The sequence below is a fragment of the Parus major genome, chromosome 5 (genome assembly GCF_001522545.3).
Source record: "Parus major isolate Abel chromosome 5, Parus_major1.1, whole genome shotgun sequence".
In the NCBI taxonomy this organism is placed as follows: Eukaryota; Metazoa; Chordata; class Aves; order Passeriformes; family Paridae; genus Parus; species Parus major.
This window is the reverse complement of record NC_031774.1, coordinates 30,759,079-30,772,765: the sequence shown is the minus strand read 5'-3', so window position 1 is coordinate 30,772,765 and position 13,687 is coordinate 30,759,079. Positions and strand designations below refer to the sequence as shown.

The window sequence follows — 13,687 nt, the reverse complement described above, 5'->3', positions numbered from 1 at the left end:
CTTGTTTCTAAAGTATTCTGAAATTATAAGAATTTGTCTACAAAAATCCTTATGTCTTGCTTTCAAGTATTTGAATTTAGAAGCTATTAGTAATATATTTTTATTGATTGAAATTTAAAATTTTGATTAGTAATGCCATTAAATAGACAGAACAATTTGTGTGGGATTATTAACATGAAATCTAATATCTTGAAGCCAGAAGCAAGGTGGATCATAATCTAGGTTGACGAAAACATGCCAACTGATTTTAGCTTGTTAGTGAGTGTTCAATGGTACCTAGAACTTTGTGTAATTAAATCTATAAGAATGTACTTTGTACTAAAGAAACAATATTTTTGTAGTGCTTGGCAGAAGTTTTAATTATGATGATGAAGTATTCACCCTTGTAATATTGATATAATATTGATATAATATTAGATGAAAAAAATAAAGAAAAAAGAGTTTGTCATTAATTATTTGCCTACCATATGAGCCTGTGTTTAAAACATTATTACTTCAGTATCTCAAGAACCTGCACCACTCCTTTGTATTTCTTGGGCTGAGGATCTAAAATAGAGCCACCTTTGCCAACAGTCAGTGCCTGCTAGATGATGCTATTTATAGTAGTCAGGCTGTGGAGCACTGGGTTATCACACAAGACTGACAAAATACTTGGACAGAAAAAGACATTATTTTACTGACAACAAAGATTCCTTGAAAAGCTATATATTTTTAAATTCCACCCTTTCTTATTTACTGTATGGAATAGACACAGAAGATCTAATTAATGGTTAGGATTACCTGCTACTTTTGTGCTCTTTTTCCAGAAGATTGTGTGTGTATATAACTTTAATAACTGCTACTGCTCATTACACCTGTAACTTTAATGGGATTTAAAGCATCTAAACAAAATCAATTTCTGTAAAAAAAGAACTTTCATCTCTCTTTCTTCTTTTTGTGGAATTATATTGTTTCTTCTAATTTTTTCATTTTTAAAAAACATTCTCTATGTTTATATCAATGCACAAAGGGAAATATGATTCCACTTCAGGAAGCTCTGAGTGCTGGGCACCCAAATAACAGATGTTTGAATGATGTTCAGTTCATCTATTGCTTATATTCACATCATACATGTAATAAGACTTGATTTAGATACCAAAAAGAATAGGCTGTTACATTACTAAATTACACTGGGAAGATGATTAATGCTGCCAGTCTTCTTGTTTTTCACAGCGGAAACAACAGAGCATTTTCACCCACTGCCCTGCCTGTTGAGGAGATGGCTCAGACTCTGCAAGACCTCATCACTTATTTCCAGCTTCCTGAAGAAGACCTGCAACATGAAGATAAGCAAAACAAACTTCGCTCACTCAAAAACAGACAAAATCTATTCAAAGAAGAGGTATGGAGAAAGAGATTTTTGCATTACTTTAAGTGTATTGTCTTACAAACACCGAGAAAAATCTGGATGTATGCATATTATCTAGTTATATTTTTATTATCTATGATGTAATGTTCCTAGCTGAAATAAATAAATATATATATATATATCTATCTAAGTATATTGAACTTGTTACAAGCCACACACTGTCATAAAACTTGATCTTAATACTTCTGAGCATCTTTAAACGGATCTTATTTAATTTTATAAGAAATTTCTTTTTCTCTCTGTGAAGTTATAGAGCCTTGATACTCCAAATGAATGATAAAACCTGGGTCAATAATGGATGTTATTTATGATGTCTCTTTTGCCCTGTGAATTTTTACCTCTAGAAACTCTAAGAATGCCAGTTTTAGAGAATGATATTGTGGTGGTTTCACCTTGGTCGACATTTGAGGAAGGAAGGAAGAAAACACCCATGGAGGTGATTTCTTTGAGAGAAGCTGCAGGGAGCTTCCTCTCTTCCTGGGAAAGGCCAGTAGCGGGCTAGTTCTGAGAACTGACAACATTTTGCACCATTTAGAAATTGGATCCACCTCTGTGAGATCTACATTTTAAAACCCACAAACCCAGGCTCTCTCTCTCTTGGCTTCTGGCCTCAGAAGGTAACATAGCTCTGGTGAGACCGACCCCACTCCCCCGTGGCCTGTGCGGCCTGGGGGAGGCCGGGCCGGGCCCCAGAGGCTCCCAAGTTGGGGATGGAGCCTGCAGGGACCTGGTCCCAGGCTGGGTTGGGCCATGGCTGCTGACACTTGCCAGCACTAAGGCCATGCCCAGCACAGCCTGAAATCCATCACCGTGACTGCCGCGGCCACCGGGCAAAATATTAACCCTTTCACTATACAGATGAGACCTGCAGACCTTGTTCCTCTCTCCAGGGAGAGAAAAGGAGTGATGACATGTAGAAAGACAACATGAAGACACCAAGGCCATCTGAGTCAAGCCTCAGATGGTAGGAGAATGATGAGATGCCAAATGGGGCTGAAATGTTCTTTTGGTAGTACCATGGAGATGGACAGTTATACACTGAAATATCTCCTTTAATTCATGAGAGAGTATGCAGGGATGAAGTGTTCAAACTGTAGATGTGAGCAGAGGCATCCATTAATGAAGCCAAGCAGATGTTGGAGTAGCTGTGATCCCATGAGAAGCTTGAACAGAGAGAGATATGAGAGCTGTTGAAGACCCTTTGCCCTCAGGGAGAGAAGAGGAAAATCTCTGTTCCCAGAGATGATCACAGAGACAGATGAAGAGAACCTTTGCCTTTGAATAACTCATCCTTAAAATAATACCCCTTGAGTTCATGGTCCATGGACACAATTCTAGGAGGGCTGTGAAAATGAGAATCTCACAATGCAGAACTTTTTGCCCAGGCAGCTGCTATTTATAGAAATGAAAAGCCACAAGAAAACTGTTTCTTGTGGAGAAGTCTCCATGGCATGCCAAGAGAAAACCCCTCTCTCTACAAGAGCTGATGAAAGACTATTGCATAGTTGGTACTGCTTTACCATCCCAGGTTTTGTCTCTACGTGGTCAGTTGGGAAAGAAAAAAGTTGGGCAGGGGGAGGAAAGGTGTTCTGATGCTTCTTATTCTTGTAGTCCTGTTAATACAGTTTCTTCATACCTTTTAAGTCTTAAGCCTGTTTTGCCCTTCTCCTAATCCATATCTCACAGCAAGAAATGAGTAAGTGCACTGGTGATTTTAGCCACTGGTAAAACCATCCATATTATTTGGTGTGTTGGCTAGGAAACTCAAATTGGCAAATCTAAACCACCATAGATATGTATTACATAACTGTTGAATTACATGAATTACATTCTGAAAATTGATTAAATACATTTTTGTAGAAATACTAAACATATTTTGTGATGCTTTTAGACACGTTTGAATTGCTTGCAGGTTTTCAGTACCACTTGAGTGTGCAATCAATGTGAAGTTACAAATATCTTGTAGTATTTAAAATTCTTTGGTTTACAGATATTTTACTGGATAGTAAAATTTCCACCTTTTTTAATCAATAAAAATTGGTTTTGATCTAAATTTAAAGGGTTTTTCCTTATGCAAGGAAGATTTTATATATAAAAGAATGTCCTTAAAAATTGTAAAGCCTTATTTTCAGATTTTTATTCTCTATTTTGCATAATATCTAGTTGTGTAAGGAACAGCATGGAATCATTCTCTAAACTTAATTATTTTGATATAGAAAAATATATATTCAAATCTTTTAAGTACAATTGGTTTGTTGTTTGGGATTTTCTTAATTTAAAATAATACAACCTTCCAATCTATACCGGAAAAAGTCTTTAAAAAAACAGTGACTGATGCTTTTTCATGTACAGTTCACTTTCCTCTCTGTCATATGTGTTTTAGGGAATGCTGGCACTAGTTCTAAATTGCATTGATCGCTTAAACGACTACAACAGTGCAGCTCATTTTGCAGGAATTGCAAGAGAAGAACATGGTGGTACATCATGGAAAGAAATTTTGAATCTCCTTTATAAATTGTTAGGTAAGTTATTAAAAAAACTACTAATATAACAAAAAAAACCCCAGAATATGTACACGTGGTATCCTACTTGCTGCTTTACCACCAAAGAATACTTTGAGTGTTATTCAGTTTATTATGTAAATTACAGAATTTCTTCCATGTAGTTACTGCTATTTATTACAGACAACAGAAATTATTGAGCAATTACACATCAGAAAATTAGATCTCAGCTAGAAAAACGTTGTGTGAAGTATGCCAAAACCTTTTTCTTTATTTGAATGTACCTGTTATACGCAAATTATTTTAAAATTTAGAAAAACTGGAAAACTGTATTTTTATATGAAACTGAACAAAAGTCTAAAACCAGTAGTCAGGTCTGCTCAATCCATGTTTGACACTTGAGGCTTAATATTAATTTTAATGTTAATAAAAATAATTACATAAAAAAGAAATATTTTTTCAGTATCAGTGCCAGATTTTCTAAAACACTGTTATTCAAGAGCAAACTGCTTCTGTGTTGTAGAATGACCAAAATTTTAAAGCAAAAAAAATAAGTATGTGTGTATTCTTTAAACTTCTTTTTTGATACCTAGTTTGCATTATTCCTCATTTAGGAGAACCTTGTCTTCTGATGGAGATTAAAGACATTCTATTTTCATCAGAAAGGAAGGTAGTCCTGACCCATAGTGAAATAAAGAAGTTGAGAGTCAGGATAAGAATACAAGAAACCAGGGGAAGTGCTTTGAAGCATGAGGTTATATATATATTCTATATATAGAACAGATATGCAGGTGCTTCTGATGAAATCTCATTGCCTTGGAAACGAAAAAGTTACTACTGGATGCATTTTAGTACAGTTTTATGAGTTTAAAGAAAAATAGGATGAAAAGAAACTCTCTTTAGTACTATGTGAACTTTTTCAGTTTTTATCTTGATTTTCATCTGCAGGTGGATTTTGAACACTGTTGTTCTAATGTAATATTTATTGTGCTTCATAATAAAAATCATTGACAATTGTATACAAATGGTGGTTTTTTGTTGTTTTTTTTTTCCCCTATATCTGTGACTTCTAGAAGGAAGAAAACCAACAGTATTGCTTGAAAGAGTTGGATGTTGATGAACTTTCAAAATTCAGTGTGAATTACTGAAAGACTAAAAACTGTGCATTCTAAAACATTGTAATCTGAAATTAGAACCAAACACCAATGTGCCTAATCTGCACTTGATCTCAGGCTTCTGCATATGATCTTCCCACACTTGGTAGGAAGAAATAGAAAAAGAAATATTTCAGCCCCTTGATCATGACAGTGCTTGACATTAAGCAAGGGTGCTGGATAACTACTATTTAAATTTAGCAACAAAATAAAACATAAACAAAACTTTTTTTTTTGTTGAGATTCTTGCTTATCCCCTTTAACTTCAAAAAACTATGTGCTCCTTTGAAATTATATCAGTTACTGATATTCAAATAATGAAAATCTCAATTCTTTATTACGGTAACATATGAGGACTTGTCTGTTCATTGCTTTATGGAGTTACTCTAAAAATTGTGTTAAAATACATACAGAAAACATTGTTGATTTATAACAGAAATCTCCTGTTATAAAATTATACTTTGTGTTTTTTTACAGCTGCTCTCATTCGTGGCAACAGAAACAACTGTGCTCAATTTTCCTGTAATCTTGATTGGCTAATCAGTAAACTGGACAGATTAGAATCTTCCTCAGGTGAGACTGACTTTTGCAATGTAAATTAACTATCAGTCAGTCAATGCGTGTTTCACATTATTGACAGAGCAGTTTTCCTTGAAGCCAACACATATTAGAAAACAAATACACTCTTGGGATTTGTTTTTTGTGGGTTCTTTTTTTGTGAGGGAGGATTTATTTATTTTTTTTTTAAATTGACAAGAGTAATATATTTAAAGAGACATTCATATGACAATTTTTTTGCTTCAATACATTTGTTATGTGCACTACATCCAGTCAATGTTGAACATGATTCTGATGAACTAAGAGATTAGATCAAACAGTATCAAGAATGGTGTACTATGAAATAACACGTGGCATGCATATAAACCCCATATAGATGTAGCTTGTAGGGGTTTTTGTACAGTGGAGTATTCAACAAAGTATTGGTATACTATACAGTTCTCCCTATTGAAACCTTTATTTCTTCCACTGAAAAGAAGGAACTAAACTTGCAATTTTTTCAGGTGGTTTAAAAGTTGTAGTTATATTCAAAAGAAATGATAAAATAACATTTTATTATGCATTTATTCCTAATGTACCATATTCATATCATTACTCCTTAGAAGTGGTGTAATTTTTTTTTTAGGCCAGAGAAAACACAGCATCTTGTACGAAATTCTTGCTGAGCTTTCAGGCTGTGTTCAGTGGTGCAGGTGATTTAATGACAACATTGTTTCTGTGGCCTTCATATAGGTATTTTGGAAGTGTTGCACTGCATCCTGATTGAAAGCCCAGAAGCTCTAAATCTAATATCTGAGGAACACATCAAATCTATTATCTCACTGTTGGATAAACATGGGCGCAAATACAAGGTATGTTTGGAAAAACTAAGGAGTAATGTTAATATTGCAATAATTTGTGGGGGAAAAAGATGAAAAACACATGGAAATATTTTATTCTAGTACCTTTAAAGGAATACAATAACCTTAAATGTACATCTGCAAAATTTATTTATTGAGGTTAAAATAATGTTTAATATATAATTGCTTTTTAGCAATTTTCAAATACCAAAAAATTGTATGAGAAGTAAACAGTTAAGAACTGTTGGTAAGGAGTCAGAACATTGGATTTGGTGAGAAAATGAAGTATTCTGGTGGCTTTAAGAAAGTGGGAAGAGTAGCTTGTTTTGTGATTCAGGGCTCTGGAGAAGTAGTGGACTACCATTGCATCTACAGATATAGAGAACTATATCCTGCAAAGTCATTCCTAACTTGAGTAATAATAATAGTACCAGAAAAGAAAAAAATAAATTGAGAAATCAGAAAAATAATCCAAATATCTGAAAACACAGGTGTTCTGAAGAAAGAAAAAAACCCTGAGTTTCCAGAAGATATACTGGATGAAATTAATTTAGACATCAATATGCAATTTATTATGATAGAAGAAGGTGAACAGTTTCTGGCTGCAACCAGGATGACATCACAACACAGATGAAGATATAGGTTTTTGTGTGATTTTCTGATGTGAGTTTCCTTCCTCAATTAAAATTTTATTTGAAAGACTGATAACCTCGAGGAAGAACAGAGAAAGTTTTAGTGAGATGAAATTACCTTCTCTTGTAAATCACTAATACAGAGAACCTAAACAACTACAGATACAGTAAAGGAGAAAAGAATTTTTAAGCATGGTTAAGGAATATGAACTGACATAAGTAGGCATAATAAAAAAATTTGAAATTACGGCAGGAAATTTAGCTTACTATTTTTATCTCTTAGCAAGATTACTGTGTTTTGCCAGTCACCTAGAAAAAACCTTTTGTTTGAAACATGTCAGTGTAGATCTTAGAGTAAGAACTTGGAATAGGAATGGAAAATGTACACAGGAGAAGAATTATACTGGGGAATGGATTTGTTCATTTCCATTTGAGGTGTCTTTGACTATACCTCAGCAAGTAATGAACAGTGGGAAGAAAGTAATTTATCTATTATTCCACAAACAATGTATCTTGTTCTCCTGCAAGATTAGAAATTCTGTTGAGATTTAGGAAATAAAAAAAATAATGAGCAAAATAATCCTGGAAATAATTGAGTTTAAAGACCTTTTAAATTAAAAAGCCTTCTGTCAGAAATAGAGCCAGCAAATTCACAGAGATTATTTAAACAGTTTACATGTAAAGTGTGAGTTGCTGGTAATCATTAATGTTACTAAGACGCTTTATAGCTGAGTACTGGTCAGAGCTTATGTGGTTCTCTAAATAATTACCTCTATCCTTCTGCTAGATGGTTTCTGCCTAATAGCAGTGGTGGTAGAAAGGAAAATGGATGGGCTGGGACATAGAAAAGTGTTTAAGTAAATATATTAGGTTGAACAGTGTAAGCTGTTAATGGTGGATTTGTGTTAAATTCACTAGTCACATATATTCATATAGTCACAATAGGAGTAGCTAAAATGAACTTTATATTCTGCTGTTTCTGGAGTTGTACAATATTAATAACATAATTAATGGTGTGAAGATGTCTTTTGTAGTGGAGGTGATAATGTAGCACTTTAGACCACTTGGGCTCGTTGCTCAAAGACTGTTTGTCAGAGGTCACGTGAAGCTTCTCTGTTTTTTGTGAAAGTGCGCAGCTCTGTTCCTCAGCAGTAAGCAACATTATGTTGCTGTGTTCTCTCTTCCAAAACCACCTCCTGCTCCAGTACTCTGGAAGAATATCAATCTCTTTCAATTTTCAGACTCAAGAAAAATAAAAAATATGAAGTTTTAGAATAAGGTCTTTCTGAAATTCTGTCTTGCTTTATAGTGAACTTATAAAGCATGTTTCATTTTATAAATAAATGGATTATTTCTCAAATTGAAAACATTTTTTCCAGAAGAGACTCATAAGCAGTCAGATCATTGCCATTCAGTATGATCCACCAATTTTGCACACAAAGTTTTTTGGGCTGCAGAAAATTCGTCAAGGAATTTCATTTTATATTCAAATTTTTTAAGAGATTTAATTAAAAAGTCTTAAAGAGTTGACATACAGCTCTTTTAACTTTGTTTTTTCTGATCAAAATGAGAATAAGGAATCTTAAAGGAAGGCTTTTGATGCATTCTCAAACCCTGTGCTCTGATTTTATGTTCCGCAAATGCTTCATATTGTCTATCGGTAGTACAGACTACACTTGGTCCAAATAAGTGAAAAGTTTATAGAAAACAATAATGTATATTATATCCCTTCCTTTAGTCCTATGCTGAATGTAAATTAAGCTGACAACTGAATAATAGTATATGCTCCTAGCTGCCTTTACCTTACTTCTTCTGATTTTTCTTTTAAGGTTCTCGATGTGCTTTGCTCTCTCTGTGTCTGTAATGGAGTTGCAGTCCGTGCCAATCAGAATTTGATCTGTGACAATTTACTGCCTAGAAGAGACTTACTTTTGCAAACACGTTTGATTAATGATGTGACAAGGTATAGTGGCATGTTTTACTGTTATATTAGAAAAAATAGAATTTCCATATCTTCAGTAATTAATTGAATAAAAGACTGTAACCTGAGAAATGTCCCAAAGCTTTCAATATTAAGAAACACACCTTAGAAAGTGATAAGGTATTATGTATTAACTTCTGGGAAAAAAAATTTACTGACAGTATGCATTTGTATGGAACCTGGGATCAAATAGAAATTGCTCGTTCACAATCAGGCCTGTTACAAAATGAAAACATGAAAGTTGCTTGTTTCTGAGTCAAAACAGGGCACATGAAACATACTCTGAAGTATGTGCATTTTAAGAGGGACTTGATTTCCTGGCAAACCTCACTCCTGTTTTTTTTGATTTTAGGAAATGATCTTGTCATTTCTCTTTTGACTGTAACTTTTTCAAAACATGGAATCTCTACCTTAGAAGATGATTCAACAGCAGCTTTATTAATTTATACAAAATGGTTCACTTTGTAAAATATTATAAGGAAATTATTGATATCTACACTTGTATCATACTTGTAAAGTGAATTTGACAATTATCCAGCAATATAATTCCTATGTCACATTTTATGTTTATACTAACTGGCTTACATTTTCTTTCTTAGCATAAGACCAAACATATTTTTGGGTGTTGCTGAGGGCTCTGCACAATACAAGAAGTGGTACTTTGAGTTAATAATTGATCAGGTTGATCCATTCTTGACGGCAGAACCCACCCACTTACGAGTTGGATGGGCCTCTACTTCAGGTTATGCCCCCTATCCTGGAGGTGGAGAAGGATGGGGAGGCAATGGTGTTGGTGATGACCTCTACTCTTTTGGGTTTGATGGCCTTCATCTGTGGTCTGGTGAGTACTTTGTGAGCAACCACTTATTTTTACATTTAACTTTTACCTACCTTTGCCTTCCATTACTTTGTATATATGTCATTTACTTTATAGTGAGCTACACTTAGAACTCCAGTTTACCATGAAGTTATTTAGAGATTCAGATCAGCCTTCTTGTCTGAGATGTTAGCCAATATTATACCAATATGATACCAATTAGGCTTTTTAGCAGATTAATTCTGTTTTCATGATTTTGATCACAAAATGGCATTTTCCAGATCTAGATCAATACTGACTAAATTCTTTCTGTCCAAAATCAATGGGTGCATTGATCTTAGAGAAATTAATTTTAAACAAATCGACATTTGCATTATTATTTTACTTTGAATCTACAGTTGAAGGAAAATGGCAGTTATTTTTAAACCTATTGATAGATCTGAAAAATTGAATTTAAATTTTGAGAAATAGTTTCATAAAAGTTTTGTCAATAAAAAATAATAATTGCTATGCTACAGCCAACTTCATTGTTTTAGTCCTTGTGTATAAGGTAGAGTCTTTAATTATGAACTAGCACATTATATTTTCTTCCTTATGTCTCTTGCATGCACAGTAAATGATGGTTACTTTTTATCTCATTCAATTGGTGGCTTATGTTTTAATGTGCAATTTTCAAGGCATGTAGACAAAATCCTTAGTTTCTCATATTTATCTATGCCTTTAAATGCCATATACATCTAGGTATTCTTTAGTTGCTCTGAAATAATAGAGTAGGGCCATGCAAATGAAAGGTGTGTTTTAATGAGAGTGTATATGAATACACTGAAGTAAATTTTATGACATTAATTCTAATAATTCATAATCTGAAAGTGTTTCCTTTATCAATTATATTAACATTGTTCTAGCATTGGGTTTTGTGTGTAAATCATGTACACACACATAATTCAGTATTTTATTTCAACACTACTGAAAAATTCTCCAGTGTCAGAAGTTATCTTTTTTTTTTGAGAAGACTAGGAGGCATCCGTAACATACTCCATTAGAAATGACTGAATAAATAATTTTTAAAATTAAGCTGTCCTAAATCTTCTGATTCCTAAATACTTTTATCCTAGGTCGGGTACCCAGAGCTGTAGCATCTGTCAATCAGCATTTATTAGCATCTGATGATGTGGTTAGCTGCTGCTTGGATTTAGGTGTACCCAGCATTTCTTTCCGCATTAATGGACAGCCAGTACAGGGAATGTTTGAGAACTTCAGTACAGAAGGGTTTTTCTTCCCTGTTGTAAGCTTATCAGCAGGTGTAAAGTAAGTACAACTTAATTTTAATTCTTTTCACTGCTGTCTTGTCACACATAATATTGTCCAAATTCTAGTACGGTTTATTCTGTTTTATTGCTTCAGTTCTGCCCAAATAGCAGCTGGAAGGAAGGCAGGGAAGTAATCATTTGTTCAGCGATGATTTCACTTAAAAGTAAAATGTGAGCCTCTAAACTATTTGACCAAGTCACAATGTCTGGACCGTATTATTTTATGAGTATTTGGTGACCTAGGGGAAATTAATTTTGTTTCATTCCAATTATCAGTGAAAAAAGCATGTTAGAAACACAGCACCATATTTGACACTAATTAAGATTCTTGCTGGCTTTCTCAGCAAGGAGTAAGAAACCTAAATCATCATGAAAACTGATACTGTGTTCACAGTAGGAAACAGAACTGATGAGAAGCAGTTTTGGAATCTCTTTGCTAATATTGCCCATTTCTTACCTCTTCTATAGATAAAATACTGATATTCAAACTTACTGTATTCAATTGATATTTTTTATGTTCATTGAGTTCAGAAAATCTTCTGAAGAATCAAACAGAATAAAGAAAGGTTGGGAAAGGTTTAGTAAATCAATTTCATTTATCCCCCAGGAGTGATCCTACTATGTAGCTGCACTAATAAAAAACTTTTGAAAATGTTCATTACTTTTTACTATAAGAAATCTGCCGAAAGTGGTGTAATAATTTTCTTTTTTTCTTCATTCTTATTTGATGTTGCTTTTATATTTTGTGAGAGCATTTTCCTTTGTAGTTCATAGTAGTTAATGTTAACAGCAGATGTGTGTTGTCATCTGTGTCTATCACTACCAAAAAAAATACTTTTACATGGGAATCCTGAGTTCATGAGTGGAGCATGTTTTGGTGTCTTAATTTTTCTCCTTTCTTGAAAAATGTAAACAAAACATGTTGATCTGTTCTAAAATTCCTATAGGCTTCTGTTCACCCCATCACAACAAATGTCAGGGCTAATTCCTAGAGATAACAAGCTTTCTTTTCTTTTTTAAAACATTTCTGTGTTTGTTTACCTCTAGAGTTTTCCCACTTGAGGACCAAAATACACAGCTGGGTAGATTTTGTCCTTGTTGTTTTTTCTGGTATACTCTTAAATGTATCTGAAAAATGTATATTTGAGGAGAAAAAGAACCTATTAGGGGTTTACAAGGAATCTTAGTTGTGTTTCTGTAACTCATTCCCAGTTGTAATATTTGGTATAATATTTTTTGCTTCCTTAATGTATTATGCTTTTAGTGTTTTGTTTGGGTTTTTTTATTTCTCTCATGTGCTAAACTGTCAGTATGTGTTCACTGGGAAGTAACTTCAAAACTTTCAAGTTATGTTTCAATAATCCCAATAGTATTTTTAGAGTAACAGTCCAATTCAAATTAGATTTGAATCCTTTAAATCCATTAAAAAAAATTGACAACTTACAACCATTTGATTTTGAGTGAGAACTATTTAAATATGCTACTACATTAAATAATTTGTTTTGCTTTGGCCAAAACAAATTTTCAAAAGATAGTTGGTAGGTGATGGTTTTGCTGACAGTATCTGCTAGTATGAGTGTTTGGTAACACTTTGGTCTTTACCAAAATGTGAAGCACACATGCATTTTTGTAAATGGTAGTAAAATAAATGCTTAGACTTCTACATTATTTATTCATAATGATAGTATATGCTGACTATTTAAGAGTCTAATTGCTTCACTGAAAATCGTAGAGTTCGTTTCTTGTTGGGTGGACGTCATGGAGAGTTTAAATTTCTGCCTCCTGCTGGCTATGCTCCCTGTTACGAAGCATTGCTTCCAAAAGAGAAGATGAAACTGGAACCAGTCAAAGAATATAAAAGAGATTGTGAAGGAGTGAGGGATTTGTTGGGTACAACACAATTTCTCTCGCAAGCTTCTTTCATCCCTTGTCCAATAGACACCAGTCAGGTATGTGAAGTTTGCAATAATGGGATCCAAGAGATATGTCTGTTCAAAATTTAAATTCACAATATGAAATCTTCCCTTTTTCTTAGCAATTCTTCAATTGTCTGTTGTAATGTACTAACTAAACTAGATGATCTTGGATATATAAGCTGTGGTAACTGGAACCTCTTCTTACTTCTGGAATTGTTATGCTCTTTCCTTAGATTGCTCTTCCTTTTCATCTTGAAAAGATCAGGGACAAACTAGCTGAAAATATCCATGAACTATGGGGAATGAATAAAATAGAACTGGGCTGGACGTATGGCAAGGTACGTTTTGAATGACCTGTCTGGGTATAGTCACTTAGTATTAGGTTAAGTCTCCAACCAGCCCAGACCTGGACTTGGAATTTGAACAGGGTATGCAGTAGTGGTCTATACATTACCAACAACAGGTGACACGTAAGTTGGAATAAGACAGTGGTATTAACTTTTTGGTGACTTTTTTAAACATTCAAATTCCTCAAATTCCCTTGTTTTGTTATTTCATTAGTTATGGAGGA

At 33.8% G+C, this 13,687-nt stretch overlaps 1 protein-coding gene across 13 annotated transcripts in view; it reads left to right on the top strand.

The window, feature by feature from the left end:
* RYR3 (ryanodine receptor 3) overlaps nt 1–13,687 on the top strand; it is a 199,910-nt gene that overhangs the window by 73,265 nt on the left and 112,958 nt on the right. For all 13 annotated transcript variants that reach the window (XM_015630068.2, XM_015630070.2, XM_015630065.3 and 10 more), the window contains 9 exons: nt 1,213–1,381; nt 3,792–3,930; nt 5,541–5,636; nt 6,354–6,472; nt 8,922–9,055; nt 9,673–9,914; nt 11,006–11,198; nt 12,933–13,149; nt 13,350–13,454. In XM_015630068.2, coding sequence (XP_015485554.1) covers nt 1,213–1,381; nt 3,792–3,930; nt 5,541–5,636; nt 6,354–6,472; nt 8,922–9,055; nt 9,673–9,914; nt 11,006–11,198; nt 12,933–13,149; nt 13,350–13,454 — 1,414 coding nt within the window. The remainder of the gene's footprint in view (nt 1–1,212; nt 1,382–3,791; nt 3,931–5,540; nt 5,637–6,353; nt 6,473–8,921; nt 9,056–9,672; nt 9,915–11,005; nt 11,199–12,932; nt 13,150–13,349; nt 13,455–13,687) is intronic.